Consider the following 16,565-nt stretch of genomic DNA (forward strand, 5'->3'; position numbering starts at 1 on the left):
CCGCTGCAGTCCGTGTGGTGAAGGTGCTCCCACTGTGCTGTTAGGGAGGGAGTTCCAGGATTTTGACCCAGCAACGATGAAGGAACGGCCCGATATATTTCCAAGTTAGGATGGTGTGTGACTTGCAGGGGAACTTGGAGGTGGTGGTGTTCCCATGTGCCTGCTGCCCTTGTCCTTCTAGGTGGTTAGAGGTTGTGGGTTTAGGAGGTGCTGCCGAAGAAGCCTTGGCGAGTTGCTGCAGTGCATCTTGTAGATGGTGCATAATCAGTCTATGATTTAATTTCAGTGAGATTTTAAATGTGCAACTGCATACTTTATATAATAGAATGAGTAATAGTTGATTAGTTGGGAATATGCAGCGACCCAAATGTGCAGTTGTCTAAGTTTTACAGCTGGCTTCATGCTTAATTTGGAAATTATCAAGTTGGTTCTATCGCTCGTCTGGCATACTATTCAGCATGACCCATGTTCAGAATTCACCTTTTTTAAGTATTGTACATAATACATTATATAGCAGAATTTGAACAAATGCCCAGGATCTTGCCAGCAACACCCACCACCCGAGTGAATTTTTTTTCATGTAGGTTTCAAATATCCAGTTGCTGATATGGTTGTTGAAATCCCACACACATGCGACTGAACTCTATGCTGCCAAACCAGGGTCATCGGGTTCAGCTTCTCTCCGATGGATAGAGGACGTTTCTGTGTCCGATATTGGAGACCTGACCGCTGCAAAAACCAACATTGTCTCTGCCAAGATCTGTCTGGGATACTATATACAGAATGTGTTTACTGTTGGAAATTTTGGTTTTCAAAACTGAAGGGCTTTTTCTTAAAACACACAATTAACTGGCTTAATTGCCTGTCAGAAAACCAAGACTCAAAATAGAAAGATCATTTGCAGCAGCAACAACTCTGATGCAACCCCATTATTATGGAATGGCCTTTTTAAACTGGATTATTCAAGATTTGGCACTAACGCAGAATGACCAGAAAACTGGACGACTCGTAGTTCTTTACCAGTCTACTCTTTATAATGCGCACTGACACACTTTTCAACTATCTTAAAGCCGAGATGCCAATGTTAGGTGCCTAGTAAGAGGGCTTTTTATAATCAGTGGCAACTGGCAGGTATTAAAATATTTTTTGTTTTACAGATTCTCCAGGAAGGTCTCGAAGATGCCGAAAGACAGCTCTTTATTGAAGCCTTTGTGTCCACTGGTCGTGTGGACAATGTTACCATGGTGATGGGCTTGCACCCACAGTATCTTGAAAGCTTTTGGAAAACTCAGTACTATCTCTTGCAGATGGATGGTCCTCTGCCATATCCCTACAGGCATTACATTGCTCTAATGGTGAGTTGCTCTTTCCTGTCTGTAATGTTTTCCCTTAAAGGAAACTGAACTAAATTGATGGAACAGCACAGCAAAGATCGTGGTCGTGAATGACCGAATCGGGAAGGAACAAAGCACCAGTGCTCAAATTAATTTGAATCTTTGAGTCTTTTGCAAAATGAATTGAGTTCTTTCTTTGAATGTTCCCTTTTTTGGGGGTGTGGCCTCTTTTTAAGGGGCTGTGTGGCCCATTCAAAATGCTGCACCTGCGTGGTTTTTCCTCTTTAAAAGCCAGTGAGCTAGCTGTGCAGCTTAAAAGGAAGATTGCTTGTTTCCCTCCTTCCCTGTGCCAATGGTTAAGCAGCCAACCCGCTCCTAATGAGACTCGTAAACTAGCCATTAAAAATCGTATGTCTTTTTTGATAAAGATTCGTCTGGGTTATCAAAGGCAGTACGGCGAAAGCGAGCAAGTACAGGAAACTGTTATCCGGAGGCTAAATGTCCGGCAAGCTCAAGCCACCGGCAAAAATCAGGAGCCGTTTCGTTAGGTTTTTTCTTTTCGTAGGTTTTTTTTTTCTTTTCGTTGCTTTTTTCTCAACAGTCAAGGTCTGTAGCTAAGCAACAGCTTCAGCTAGAGACACTACAGAGAAGCTTGCCGACTGTTTAGAAGCACAGGGTTTGTCGATTCACCGGAGCTGAAAATCTCCGTATGTTTCAACATCAGTGCTGGTGTGTCCGGCAGTTTTGAGGGACCGGCAACAGCTCGGTCCCGTCTGTACCGGATAGCACTGTTTCCTGTAGTTGCATTGCTGTTGCCGTGCAGTTGAAGTATTGCCGAGCCCACTGCTTTCAAGTTATCTGATTTTTATGTATTTGGGAGTACAGAGGACATTTCAATATTTTGGGATTGGTTTTAATGAGGTGATGAGCTTGAAGTGTTTTTGTTCTGAGGCTAGAGTTCAGGAAACATTTATCAATTGTTTGCAAAACTTTGGCAGTGTTTTCCCAGTCTCTTGTATAATTGATCAGAGTGAAATCTGAGTGCCTGATTGATTTACATCATCTTGTTTCAGGCTGCAGCTCGACATCAGTGTTCATACCTCGTCCGCCTCCATATTAATGAATTTCTCCAAGTTGGTGGAAATCCTGAGTGGTTAAGCGGCTTAAACTTTGTACCTCAGAAAATGAAGAATCTCAATGAAATCAACAAAATCTTAGCCCATAGACCATGGCTCATCACAAAAGAACATATCGAGGTAATTTGTTGGGAGTATCAATCAGTGATCAGCTTAAAATGGAACTTTTTTACTGAATATTTGATATAGTCCAATTTAAATTGCCAGTTTAGTAATTAGCATGTGGAGTATCCACTTTTAGATTCAGCATTTGCTGGAGCCGCTTGCTGTATTTGAAATTTGAGGCACGATCATTATTCTCATCTTACAAGTACATGCTCGTCAAGCTGCCTTGCGTTGGTCTATTATTTACCAAATGGTAATGCAGTCAAATTTCTTGTCAGCATTAAGTATGCATTCCTTTATTTTATGCTTCATCACATTAAAAAAAACATGCAGCGCACTCCATAGATTCTCCCTGTACATTAAAAAAAAGTGCTATTATTGCAACTTGAGCATCTGTACTTGATGATTTTTTTTTTCCTGAGCCCCTTTTTTTGGCTTATCTGATTTACTTTTTTGTTTGTTGTAGAATCTGCTGAAGACTGGTGAACATTGCTGGTCACTAGCCGAGCTCATTCACGCCGTCGTCCTCCTCACACATTACCATTCCCTGGCCTCCTTCGTTTTAGGCTGCAGTATTCGGCCCGAACTTGATCAGGATGGTGGCTTCACATTCAGACCCCCCTCTCCACGCAGTGGTGACTCGGACAGTGCGAGTGGCTCCGAGGAGGTTCTTGATGGCAGTGCAGTAAGTAAACTTTTTCTTAAATGTGCAAGTTAGAAATATTTCTGTAGTGAGCATTGTATAGACAAGGTTCTTCATTTTAGGGGGTGGGGGCGTGTAAAATAAAATAACAGACACTTGCCAGCCTGGGTGATTTGTCAATGCTCAGGTTTTTCTGAATTTGCAATTTGTCCCATGAGCTTTGCTCTGCATACAGACATAACCTCAGGTCTGTTCTGCAACAAAAGTTTTTTATCTTAAATAGTCTACAAATTTTTTGCTTAATTTTTTTAAATATTTATGCAAAAAATTGTATGGTACATTTCCTCCTCTACTGAATTCTCCCTCCCACCCAAACCTGGGTTTAAATTTTATAATGAAATATTCTGGGGGTTAAGGAAAGAGGGGGGGGGGGGGGGGGGAAAGGAGAGAGAGAGAGAGAAAGAAATGTTGCTTGAAATGAAGAACTCTCTAGAGAGTTGTGTTCTCTCCCCTATACCCAGGAAATTGTAAGCCACTTCAGTGCTTGGTTTCTGGCTCTTGCTTTATGATGGTGAGAATCAAATTTAAGAACACTTGCTGTTGGTCTGCAAATTTATTTGAGATTAAGTGGTGCTGATGGGGTAGATTGAAACTATTTCTGCTGGTTGGGGAATCTAGGACTAGGGGATGTAGCCTAAAACTTAGAGCCAGGCCTTTCAGAATTGAAGTTAGGAAACACTTGAGGGTGCGGAGGAGATTTACCAGAATGGTTCCGGGGATGGGGGATCTTGGCAACAAGGACAGGTTGGAGAAGCTGGATTTGTTTCATTAGAGCAAAGGAGGTTGAGGGATGATTTGATACAAGTGTACAAGATTGACTGGTTTGGATAGGCTAGATGGGGAAAGGCTGTTCCCACTAGTTGATAGTACAAGGACTAGGACACAGATTTAAGGTTTTGGGCAAGAAATATTTTAAGAATACCTGCCAGTTGCCACTTTCGCTGATTATAAAAAGCCCTCTTACTAGGCTCCTAACATTGGCATCTCTGCTTTAAAATAGTTGAAAAAAAATTCAGTGCGCATTATAAAGAATAGACTAGTAAAGAACTACGAGTCGTCCAGTTTTCTTGTCATTCTGCGTTTAGTGCCAAATCTTGAATAATCCAATTTAAAAAGGCCATTTCATAATAATGGTCGCATCGGAGTTGTTGCTGCTGCAAATGATCTTTCTATTTTGAGTCTTGGTTTTCTGACGGGCAATTAAACCAGTTAATTGAGTTTTAAGAAAAAGCCCTTCAGTTTTAAAAACCAAAATTTCCAACAGTAAACACATTCTGTATATAGTATCCCAGACAGATCTTGGCAGAGACAATGTTGGTTTTTGCAGCGGTCAGGTCTCCAATATCGGACACAAACGCCCTCTATCCATCGGAGAGAAGCTGAACCCGATGACCCTGGTTTGGCAGCGTAGAGTTCAGTCGCATGTCTGTGGGATTTCAACAACCATATCAGCAACTGGATATTTGAAACCTACATTAAAATAATTCACTCGGGTGGTGGGTGTTGCTAGCAAGATCCTGGGCATTTGTTCAAATTCTTGCTACGAAGGCCAACATACCATTTGCCGCCTTAACTGCCTGCATGCTTGCCTTCAGCGACTGGTGCACAAGAACACCCAGGTCTCTCTGCACTTCCCCTTCTCCCAATCTATTGCCATTCAAATAACCTGCCTTCCTGTTTTTGCCACCAAAGTGGATAACCTCACGTTTATATTGCATCTGCCATGTTTCTGCCCAATCACCCAACCTGTCCAAATCGTACTGGAGTTTCACGACATCCTCCTCACAGCTTACCCTCCCGCCCAGCTTTGTGTCGTCTGCAAATTTGGAGATATTACATCCAATTCCCTCGTCCAGATCATTAATATATATTGTGAACAGCTGGGGTCCTAGGACCGATCCTTGCGGTACCCCACTAGTCACTGCCTGCCACTCGGAAAACGACCCGTTTATTCCAACTCTTTGCTTTCTGTCTGCCAACCAGTTCTGTATCCAAATCAATACCTTGCCCCCAATCCCATGTGCCTTAATTTTGCACGCTAATCTCTTATGCGGGACCTTATCGAAAGCCTTCTGAAAGTCCAAATACACCACATCCACTGGTTCTCCCTTATCTATTTTACCAGTTACATCCTCAAATTCCAGTAGATTAGTCAAGCATGATTTACCTTTTGTAAATCCATGTTGACTTTGTCCGATCTTGTCACTGCTTTCCAAGTGCTCTGCTATTACATCTTTTATAATGGACTCTAGCATTTTCCCCACTACCGATGTCAGGCTTACCGGTCTATAATTCCCTGCTTTTTCTCTACCACCCTTTTTTGAATAGTGGGGTAACATTAGCTACCCTCCAATCCATGGGTACTGTTCCAGAGTCTATCGAGTTCTGGAAGATGACCAGCAATGCACCTACTATTTCTAGGGCCACTTCCTTAAGTACCCTGGGATGTAGATTATCAGGCCCTGGGGATTTATCGGCCTTCAGTCCCATCAATTTTCCTAACACCATTTCCCTACAAATACTGATTTCTTTCAATTCCTCCCTTTCATCAGACCCTATGTTCCCCGATATCTCTGGGAGGTTATTTGTGTCCTCCTTTGTGAAGACCAAACCAAAATATGTATTTAGTTGGTCTGCCATTTCTTTGTTCCCCATTATAAATTCCCCTGATTCTGACTGCAAGGGACCTACGCTTGACTTCACCAATCTTTTTCTCTTCACATATCTAAAAGCTTTTACAGTCAGTTTTTATGTTCCCTGCAAGCTTACTCTCATATTCTATTTTCCCTTAATTAATCCCTTTGTCCTCCTTTGAATCCTAAACTGCTCCCAATCCTCAGGATTATTGCTTTTTCTGGCCAATTTATATGTCCTCTCCTTGAATCTTACGCTATCCCTAATTTCCCTTCTTAGCCACGTAGTCACTTTTTAAAATTTTTTATGCCTAACTGGGATGAACAAATTCTGTAGCTCATCCATTCGGTCTTTGAATGTTTGCCATTGCCTATCCACCGTCAACCCTTTGAGTGCCATTCCCCAATCAATCCTACCCAACTTGCTCCTCAGACCGTCGTAGTTTCCTTTATTTAAATTGAGGACCCTAGTCTCTGAGTCAACGACTTCATTCTCCATCTTAATGAAGAATTCGATCATATTATGATCACTCCTGTGGAAGGATGTTCTTGCCATGGAAGGAGTTCAGCGAAGATTCACAAGGCGGATGGCAGGAGTGACGTATGAGGAGAGATTGGGTCGATTGGGCTTGTACTCGCTGGAGTTTAGAAGAATGAGCGGGGCTCTCATTGAAACTTATAAAATTCTGACAGGACTAGACAGACTAGATGCAGGAAGGATGTTCCTGATGGTCGGGGTGTCCAGAACCAGGGGTCACAGTCTAAAGATAAGGGATAAGCTATTTAGGACTGATGAGGAATTTCTTCACCCAGAGAGTGGTGAACCTGTGGAATTCTCTACCACAGAAAGCAGTAGAGGCCAATTCATTAAATATATTCAAGGAGTTGGATATATTTCTTAAGGCTAAAGGGATCAAGGGGTATGGGGAGAAGGCAGGGACAGGGTACTGAATTTGGATGATCGGCAATGATCTCATTGAATGGCGGAGCAGGCTCGAGGGGCCGAATGGCCTGCTCCTATCTTTTTGTTTCTAGGTTTGATGTCCTATTTTGAGTGGCTGCTTTCTCTTTAAATCACAGCACTTAACACAAAGCAGGTTGTACACTTATTTATGTGGAAAGAACTTGTTCTATGGTATTTAATAAAATAGTACTAATGGATCTCCCATAGTGGTGTTGATGGACCATCTAGAGCCCATTTGCAGTTCACCAGACTGGTTCCTGGGATGGGGGGGGGGGGGGGGGGGATTGTCTGAGGAGGTTGAGTAGACTCGGCCTATATTCTCTGGAGTTTAGAAGAGAGGTGATCTCATTGAAACATACAAAATTCTTACAGTGCTTGGCAGGGTAGATGCAGGGAGGATGTTTTCCCTGGCTGGGGAATCTAGAACTAGGGGGTCACAGTCTCTGAATAAGGAGTCTGCCATTTAGGGCTCAATTTCTTCACTCAAAGGGGTTGTGATTCTGGAATAAAAACAGAAAATGCTGGATGTACTCGGTCAGGCAGCATCTGTGGAGAGAAACCGTTAACGTTTTAGGTTGCTGACCTTTCGTCAGAACCTTTGGAATTCTCTACCCCAGAGAGCTGTGGATGCTGAGTTGAGTATATTCAAGGCAGGGATATAGGGTTTTTTGGACTCTAGGGGAATCGGGGGATCAGGCAGGAAAAGAGTTTGGTAGAACGTCAGCCGTGAACTTATTGAATGGCGGAGCAGGCGCGAAGGGCTGAGTGGTCTGCTCCTAATTCTTGTGCAGTGTTTAATCTGGTCTGTCCCATTAGGCCTTTTCAAGTATTACTTGCAAGGATGTGGCCTCAATTGGTCCTGTAGTCAATTTGAAGCTAATTACTGAAGTGAAGACTGACTGCTTGGCTTCTCGGCCGGCTCCCATTTGGAAAAATACCAGGGATAACTGGAATACTGTTGGTCAGTTCTGATTTGGTATTGGACTATGACCATCACCCTCAACATGTATAGGAGATAGATAATTACAAGTGAACTTTTCAATTGTACAATCGTCCTAGATGGATTAAATCATATCGTGGAAAGATTGTCTCTTTTTCTGAAGCTAACAGCATCTTAGTCTGGTTACTCTGATGTGGAAAGCATTTTGGTATAAATATGGCATCACTTGGGGCACACTCCAAAGATGGATGTTAATTAAAATAAAGTTGATCCACCACCGGAGATTCCTGCTGTAGCCCAGTTCAAACCTTGTGTAGCTTTTGGTTCACTGACCTCTTTGGCTGTCATGTATGGGCTGGTTGAAGGAATCGTACTTCTGTGTGCGGATTGTTTCTGAATTGGCACGTTTCCAAGCTTCAGTTACTGTGGGGCAGGAAGACCAAGGAGAGGAAGTAGCTGTGGTTGCATCAAGGTTCGGACCAGGGAAGAAAAGGCAGTGCAAGGATGTTTTTTAATGTTAAAGGCACTATATAAATGCAATTCACTGGCCTGTAATTTCTGATATGAGGCCTCCGCACGCAGGAAGCCTCCTAATCAGGGAAAAATCTACGCACTTACCGGAGTGCTCCTGAGATCCAGACACTGCCTCTCCACAGTCAATGTGCAGGGCCCACGGTTCACAAGTGCCCCTGGGGTGAGCCAATGAAAGAAGGGAATCCCCTGTCGTACTTCTGACAGACAGACCTGGCAAAGGTATGAATGGGGATCACTGAAAAAAGACACGCATAAACAAATTACATTTTTTTACGGGGCTAAAAATAAACTTGCCTTTTTAAAACTTTTATGCTGGTAAAAGCAGGCCTTGTGCTTTCACCAGATTTTTAAATGTTTTCAGCCGGCAGAGGTTGTGCAGATAGCGGAACTCTCTGCCCGCAGAGGCCCCCCTTCCGGGCAGGCGGAGGATCTGTCAAGAGGATTCCCAACAGATCGGAAATGCCGGTTGAAACTGTCACTTCTGATGTCCACCCGTAGGCATTGGAAAATACAGGCCATTGCGTTTTCACCTCTGTCGGCTTTGAGAGCTGGCCTTGTTATAAACGAGCAGTTTTTTGGATTCCTCAGGTGCAAGGCTGTCATTTGAAAGAATCATAGCTAATTTGCAAGTGAACCTACCTGAGCTTGCGTATTTGTCTTCAGTGTTCCCTCTAAGCTGTGCTGCTGTTGTCGTTGTCTGCTGGACCTGTGCAGTCTAGGCACTGCTTTTCCAAAGTGAAATTTTGTGCATTTGCAAAACTTTGAATGGGCTTTGCGTGCGCCCCCCCCCCCCCCCCAAAATAAATTAGGGGGAACATTGTCTGTCATTTATCGAAAAACAATTCTTCTGTCTTTCAGAGCAGAGATGACTTGCACGAGTTGGAGGTTCTATTGGAGAAAATGAAACTGCTCCAGGAAGGCAGACGGGAAGAGGAAGCAAGCCAAGAGGAGATGGCAACACGTTTCGAAAAGGAGAAGAGGGAAAGTTTGCTTGTAGCACCTGCAGGTAAAACATCCCGGTGGCTTCAGGTGATGCAAAGAAATTGAGTTGTTTTTACTGAACACGCTTATCCTTTCTCAGTAGATGATAGTGAGTCACTGTCGCCCACCAATTTATCCTGCTTTGTTGAAGATGCGGATTTTGGGTACAAAGATTTCAGTCGGCGTGGGGAGCAGACACCACCAACGTTCCGGGCCCAGGTAATTTCACGTTCAATCTGAAATAATGGACTCTGATCCCATTCTGAACAGCGACGATCAAAGGTCGTAAATGGGTGGAGGGGTGTGTCTGCTGAAAGCTTCCCCGACCTTGCAATTGCAAATTGTTTATTGAGGTTAATTAGTTCAGAAGATAAACTCTGTTGAAATTTGGATCAAACCAAAGTGGGTTATAGCTTCTTCACTTGCTTAATTGGTAAAGACAATGGCCCACAAATTCGGGTCGGGGGCTTCCCGCGGGTGCAAGCCTCCGACCTGCACTTGCCTAGCGTGCCGGCCATTGAGCTGTGGGCCCGCGTGGGATTCCGATCCTGGGCCTCCAACTGTCGGCGCGCAGTGCTTGCTTATCCCAGGGGCGCCATTAGTTCGATGCGTCCCCTGCAATCACGTGGGCCATGGAGAACCAATGGTAGCAGGGAATGCTTCATTCATAAGTTTGACAAAGAGCTGGCAAACCTATATAAATACTATAAGCTCCAAAAAATCACAAACTTCAATTTTTTTTTAAATCACATTTTTAAAATAACTAAATTACATGAAATAACTATTAAACAATTTAAATTTTTGAAAATTAATTACATTTTTTAACAGGACTAAAAATAAACTTACCTTTTAAAGTATTTAAAAAATAATAAACCTGTGGGGGGGAAAAATGTTTTAATTTTAATTAATTCACCACTTGTTAAAAGCAGGTCTTGCGCCTGCTTTTTAAAAGTGTAACTGCTGGAGACTTTTTTTTGCAGTTTCTCCGGGAGGGTAAGTTCAATGCGCATGCGCTGCCTCTCCGGCGCACGCGTTCCACCTCTGTACCCCTTTCAGGGAACGGAAGTGCCGGTACACTCTCGTTGGGACCCAAATTTCTGGGCCAATGTCACTAAGCAGTGTAGACCCAAAGATACCAGATATATGATTTGTACTCTAGTCAGATGATCTTGGTTTGGCAGCAATTAGACAACACTAGGATTGACTAGCTCTTCTGGACTAGGGGAAAATAAATCTCCCAGCATTTCAACCCTGGTGTGTCCACTGTGGCTCAGTGGGCAGCACTCTCGCCTCTGTCAGAAGGTTGTGGGTTCAAATTCCACTTGAGACTTGAGCACAAAAAGCTAGGCTGACACTCCACTGCCGAGGGAGTGCTGCACTGTGAGGTGCCATCTTTCGGATGAGGTGTTGAACTGAGGCCCCGTCTGCACTCTCGGGTGGACATGACTGACCCCATGGCACTATTTCGAAGAACCAGAGTTGTCCCTGGTGTCCTGGACAATATTTATCCCTCAATCAACATCACTAAGAAACAGGTTATTATCACATTGCTGTTTGTGGGAGCTTGCTGTGTGCAGTTTGGCTGCTGCATTTCCTACATTACAACAGTGACCACACTTCAAAAATGACTTAATTGGCTGTAAAGTACTTTGGGACATCCTGAGGTGACGAAAGGTGCCGTAGAAATTCAAATCCTTTTTCTTTTCACATGAAGAATAGCCACTTGGGTGAAATAGTGGCATGGTGTTCTGAAAGGGTTAACTCCCCCAAAAAAAAAAAAAAGCAAGCAGAAATTGGAAGGGTGGGGTTTTGTTACATTACTGTCCATAGTCTAGCCAGTAGGACACACACAATTATGGGCATTAACTTGTTTTGTCATGTTTGATTTGCATTCAAACTTTGTGCCTGTGCTCTAGGATTACTCGTGGGAGGATCATGGCTACTCCCTGATAAACCGACTCTACCCTGAGGTTGGCCAGCTCTTGGATGAGAAATTTCAAGTTGTGTACAATCTAACGTACAACACCATGGCCATGCACTGCGATGTTGATACCTCCATGTTGAGAAGGGCCATTTGGAATTACATTCACTGTGTGTTTGGCATAAAGTACGTTGCATTACAATTTCAGCTGGTTTTCCCCAAGTTTGAAACAAAATATTCTAGCATCAGTTTTAATGTTTGATTTTTTTTTTTGAATCAGATATGATGACTATGACTATGGAGAGGTCAATCAGCTTCTAGAGCGTAGCTTAAAAGTCTATATGAAAACTGTTGCCTGCTATCCAGAGAAAACGACCAAGAGAATGTATGCAAACTTCTGGAGATATTTTAGGCATTCGGAAAAGGTACCTCCCACTTAGGAAATATTGTCATCCATGTTTGAGATTCGATACGCACGGGTTTTGTGTTCAGGTGCTATATGAAGTCACTTCAAGCTGCCCAGTGAAACACTCTTGTTAAAGACGCCAACAATGTACTGCATTGTGAAAGCTAGCTTCTCGTGCGCAGCAGTTAAAGGTTAATTCTAACATCCTAATGACTGCCGGATTGCCCTCTAATCTAATGCAAAACCGCCTGATGCTTTACAATATTTAATAAAGTTGTCGTCGTGCTTATCACCACCTTGAATCTATCATAGTGCCATTGTGTTTGTCAGCTGAGGGCTAATAAATATTGTCGTCCTGGCCCTACAACTGTTACTCCAGCAGCTGGACTCCAAGATGTATCCAGGAGAGCCCGAGGTTGATGCTCTTGATTTTCCATTCCTACTATTTCATTTTAATCTTGCGCGCGCGTGCTCTCCCCTCCATTTTATTCTGTACAAATATTACAGTTGAAACCTCTGTCCTAAACATTTCTTTTCCTACTTTTTTTTTAGGTGCATATAAACCTGCTCCTTCTGGAAGCCCGAATGCAAGCTGCACTACTCTATGCATTGAGGGCCATTACGCGATACATGACATGATTGTCAAACTGTTATGAGGACTGAGCGGCTCCATTGGATTGCATATTCTACTGACTCGCTTCACTGAAGTGAGCAGCCATGTGTGATTTGGCAGATTCCTAATATTTGAAATTCATATTTTATAGAATAAAATTTCCTAATGCATTTTTGGGGGACAACTTCAGTATTCCTTTTGCTGTGTTCAGTACATGGTGAATTATCTAAGGTTTGAGCTCAAACCTGATGCATCTAAACTCTAGGGTGGCACTCCTAGAGAAGTGAATGTATTGTATAGAATTTAAACTGTGAAACCTGCCTGTCAAAGCACAGGCTACTTTTGTGTATCAATACTTCTCGCTGGTCTTGTATTTATTCATGTTGTCAAGATTTTTTGCATTGTATCCTTTGGCGCATACATGAGCCTTGTAGCACATTACCAAAGCTGACTTTTTAAACTAAAGTGTAATAGTGTCTTATTCGGCAGAGACATCAAAAATGGGCAGTTTCTTTTTGGAAAGAGGATAATCGCATTCCAAGTTTGAAAATCTTGTAAATTTAAAATCGGCCCAGTTTTAAATCTTTTCCTGAAACACTTCCAAAAGATAGGCTGCTGCTTTTGCTAGCTGATTGATACAATGCCATTGTAGCCCAAGACACAAGTTACATGTGAACAACTTTGCAATATTTGACAAGTTATGGAATACCAAAGTTATTGGAGCAACCATCTGGATTGACAGCTTGGCATTGCCTAATTATTATACTGTGAAAGTGACACATTAATTTTTCATTAAAGCAGAGATGGGAGTGGGTAATGTGATGCAGTTAAACTTGTCACTGCTTTCAATATTGCCTGCCTTCAGGTAAAGTTTTATGGTGTACCTGAGTATATTAAAACACAATCTCCTGCATTTATATTTGGCGCACTGGATTTTCCTTCAATGAATGAACATTTTTTTTGCTCCAATAGGTTAGAACATGTTGAGAAATACAGATCCTTGTAAAGATATGTTGATGCCTTGATTTGCACATGCCATCCTTCTGAAACACTTGTTTCTAGTTTTTGCACATAGTAACCATGTACTGAGTGCCTGGATGGGTATTGTTACTGCACTGACCAGTATTTCTGCTGTTAACATATTTTCTTTTGTACATTTAGTTTAAACAAGATTTTTTTTTTTTGTGGGTAGAATTTATTTCTTGCAAGCCAACACCAACATAAGGGTTTTTTCCCTTTTTAAAGATTTTGTACCATATTTGGGGGAAATCTTGTTGCTCGGGTGCAATACCGAATAAAGTTTTTTGCCCCATAGTATACTGCATCCTTGCTCGGTGCAGGTAGATCTAGGACTGTTCTAAAATTTGTCTCGTATCTGCTCAAGATGGATTCCTTGGATCTTTGTTCTCAATGAGTCCACTTGGTGAGCAGCCTGTAGAGTTTATGCTGTCTTTTTTTTTGTAAAGTGAAATGCCCCAGAAATTGGGAACCGCATTGCTTCAACGATTACAGTACAAACCAGGTGGAAGATCGCTTGGCATACAGTGTAATGGTAAATGGCAATGCAGACCTCTTAACCCCACCTCATGTTAACATCGGACTAGTGTGGGATCACCTGGTTTACATGGAAATATTCTGCATTGTTGAGACTTGGGTTGAATTTATACTATGGGATGTTATTTAAATGATGGCCAACAAATTAGATGGTTTGAAAGGTTTGGGCTGTGTTTAAAATCTATTTTTGGTGGGTATTTATACACCAGTAATTTAACACTAAGGTTATTAGCTGGCTCAGTAACCCTTTAGACGTGAATTTGTTCAAAAGTTTCCTATTGCACACTGGTTAATTTCAGCATCTCCTTGGGCAGACTTGTGGAGAGGGAAAGGCGGCACTGAGATTGCCAGTTCAGTATTTTGAGTGCACCAGTTTGCCTCAGAATTCAGAGAGCGAAGCCAGCAAACTGCTCTCCACCTCTTAGCTGAAGGGTTGTGTGAAAAGCTGGGTCAAAGGAGAAAGAAGTGAAGACTTGCTGATGTGTAGTATGTTTGGTGTAAAATGTATCTTCAGTGCAATTTCTATGAACCTTACAATCTCAGTTAAAATGAACAAATTCCTCTTCTCTCCCCCCCCCCCCCCCCCCCCCCCCCCGAAAAGTTTGCTTTTAAGAAATAACTGCTAACTTTTAAGTGGCAGTCTGACTTCAAGCAGCAAGTTTGAATCCTTGAGCTTTGCTTTTTAAAGCGAAGCTTTTTTCCCCTCCTCTGAAGGTGCACCTTTTTTCTGGGGGTAGAGGCGATCGAGAGGTTTGTGATGGACCTTGCATCTGTTGGTTAGGTTCCCAACTTAAGCTGTACGAGGAGGACATGCCCATTCAAGTTTGTTACTCGGTTGTGTGAAGTTGCAAATTGCTGCCTTTTTATCTTCACCCTTAAAGTCAAATGTACAAATCGCCTCCTATTTGTGACACCCCATTTAATGTGTCTTTTGTAAAGATGATGTCTGAGAATGCACTGGGCTTTAATGCACTCCTTTTTATTGATGAGATATTAAAGCTGCTTTAAGTAAGATGTGGGTAAAATCACTCTATGGAAGTGTCTGCATTGAGACCGACTCGACACTGATGCACTGAACTGTTTAACTTCACTAGATTGTAAAGTAAATCACTTGATGCAGTTGCTGATTTCCTCTACCTGGTTCTCCCTCGAACTGTGCAATGTATTTAATTCTTTCCCCTTTTTCCCCCCCCCCCCCCCCCCATCTTCCAGTCTCCTGCTGGTTTTGAACTTGAGTTGTACGCCACTTAAATTTGTGAGCAATAAATCGCCTTTTTTTAAATTTAAAAAAAAAAAAAAAAAATAGCTGAGAACCTGAGCATTTGCAATATGTTAAACTTGTACAACAGATTGACCCAATTTTTGGAAACATTTCCACAAGATTCCCAATGAGCATGTTAAATTTGGGGACGTGATTTAAGTTTAGCCTGGTATTGTACATCAATGACTAGTGTGGGGTATGTTTATTCTGCTAACATCCTCTGCTTTTTCCCCCCATGCCATACGTTTCCCCGTTCCTGGATGTTCTAGGTAAATGAGACTTCAGAAACTTGCATTGAACTTTTACTGAACTGTTTATTGACTTAATTTCATCTGTTTTTGTGGGAGCTTTAGAAGTTGTAAACTACTGTTGACTTTGTTGATTTCTTTAAAAACAAAAATAAAGATACTTTTTTCAGAAACTGGTACTTTCCTTTGTGTAGTTGTGGCTGATTTTGTGCTCTACTGATTATAGAAAGAACTTTGTGTACTTTCTTGAGGTGGCAGAATGCTTCATAGCCAACTCTTGAAGTGGTGTGACTGCTGTGTAGGCAGACATGGGAGCCAAGTTCCACAGACAGCAATGAGCTGCAGGAAGGCCAATGGTATGTTGGCCTTTATTACAAAGATTGAAGTACAAGAGTAAAGAAGTCTGATCTCGCCAGGCATTTATAATGAAAGATGGCGTTTGGATTAAGCATTTTGTTTCTATAAACCTGCTGGATGATTGTAATTATGTGCAAATGGACTTTGCACACGCTTATTAAAGTGTAATTGGCTGACCTTGTACTTCTGTTTCCTGGCCATTATTGCTCGGGTTCCTGGCCAAGACTAGGATGGGTAGGTACATTTGACATGGGCAGTGTAAAAGTTAAAGGGATTCTGCTGTAATATTTTACTGTCTTTCCATACAGAAAAGTACAAGGTTACTGTATGAATTGAGTTTAATTACCAGAGTACATGCCACTGCATACAATTTATTTTCCTGACTGTCAATCGAGCTTTAAAACGTTTATTTGTTTAAACCAGAGCCAGACGTTAACCTTGCTGACCTCTTCATTCAAACATTCACAATTGGGAATCCGTCTGCTATCTATCTGCCACTTGCTGATTTTTTTTTCCCCTAGAAGGTGAACAGATGGTGTTCTTGTCATATCCTCAATGAGTCAGTGCGTCTCCATCAAAGTCCGCTGCAGTTTAGCTGTTTTAATATGTCAAGTTAGAAAGTCTACAGCACAAACGGGCTGTGTTTAGACTCCACACGAGCCTTTCTCTTCCCCGCCCCCATCTATCTTCTAGCCCTATAAGCATACATCTGTTCCTTTCCCCCTCGTGCTTATCTAGCTTCCCTTTAAATTTATCTGTTCTAGTGGCTTCAAACCACTCCATGGTAGCGAGTTCCACATTCTCTCCACTCCTTTGGGTAAATAACTAACTTTCTCTTGAATTCCCTGTTGGATTTATTAGTAACTATTTTATAT

General features: G+C 42.2%; 1 protein-coding gene across 4 annotated transcripts in view; it reads left to right on the forward strand.

Annotated features, from left to right (window-relative positions):
* The window catches only part of LOC147103430 (sestrin-2-like), a 74,083-nt gene extending 58,571 nt beyond the window's left edge, over window positions 1-15,512 (forward strand). For 3 of the 4 annotated variants that reach the window (XM_085963014.1, XM_085963012.1, XM_085963015.1), the window contains 8 exons: window positions 1,158-1,355; window positions 2,408-2,590; window positions 3,042-3,260; window positions 9,208-9,355; window positions 9,431-9,549; window positions 11,247-11,437; window positions 11,532-11,676; window positions 12,210-15,512. In XM_085963014.1, the coding sequence (XP_085819140.1) occupies window positions 1,158-1,355; window positions 2,408-2,590; window positions 3,042-3,260; window positions 9,208-9,355; window positions 9,431-9,549; window positions 11,247-11,437; window positions 11,532-11,676; window positions 12,210-12,296 (1,290 nt within the window). In that variant the 3' untranslated portion in view covers window positions 12,297-15,512. The remainder of the gene's footprint in view (window positions 1-1,157; window positions 1,356-2,407; window positions 2,591-3,041; window positions 3,261-9,207; window positions 9,356-9,430; window positions 9,550-11,246; window positions 11,438-11,531; window positions 11,677-12,209) is intronic. The other variant, XM_085963013.1, reaches the window with a different exon arrangement.
* The last annotated feature ends 1,053 nt before the right edge of the window (window positions 15,513-16,565 follow it).

Source organism: Somniosus microcephalus, chromosome 20, assembly GCF_052327205.1.
Source record: "Somniosus microcephalus isolate GS21.2 chromosome 20, FLI_Smic_1.0, whole genome shotgun sequence".
In the NCBI taxonomy this organism is placed as follows: domain Eukaryota; kingdom Metazoa; phylum Chordata; class Chondrichthyes; order Squaliformes; family Somniosidae; genus Somniosus; species Somniosus microcephalus.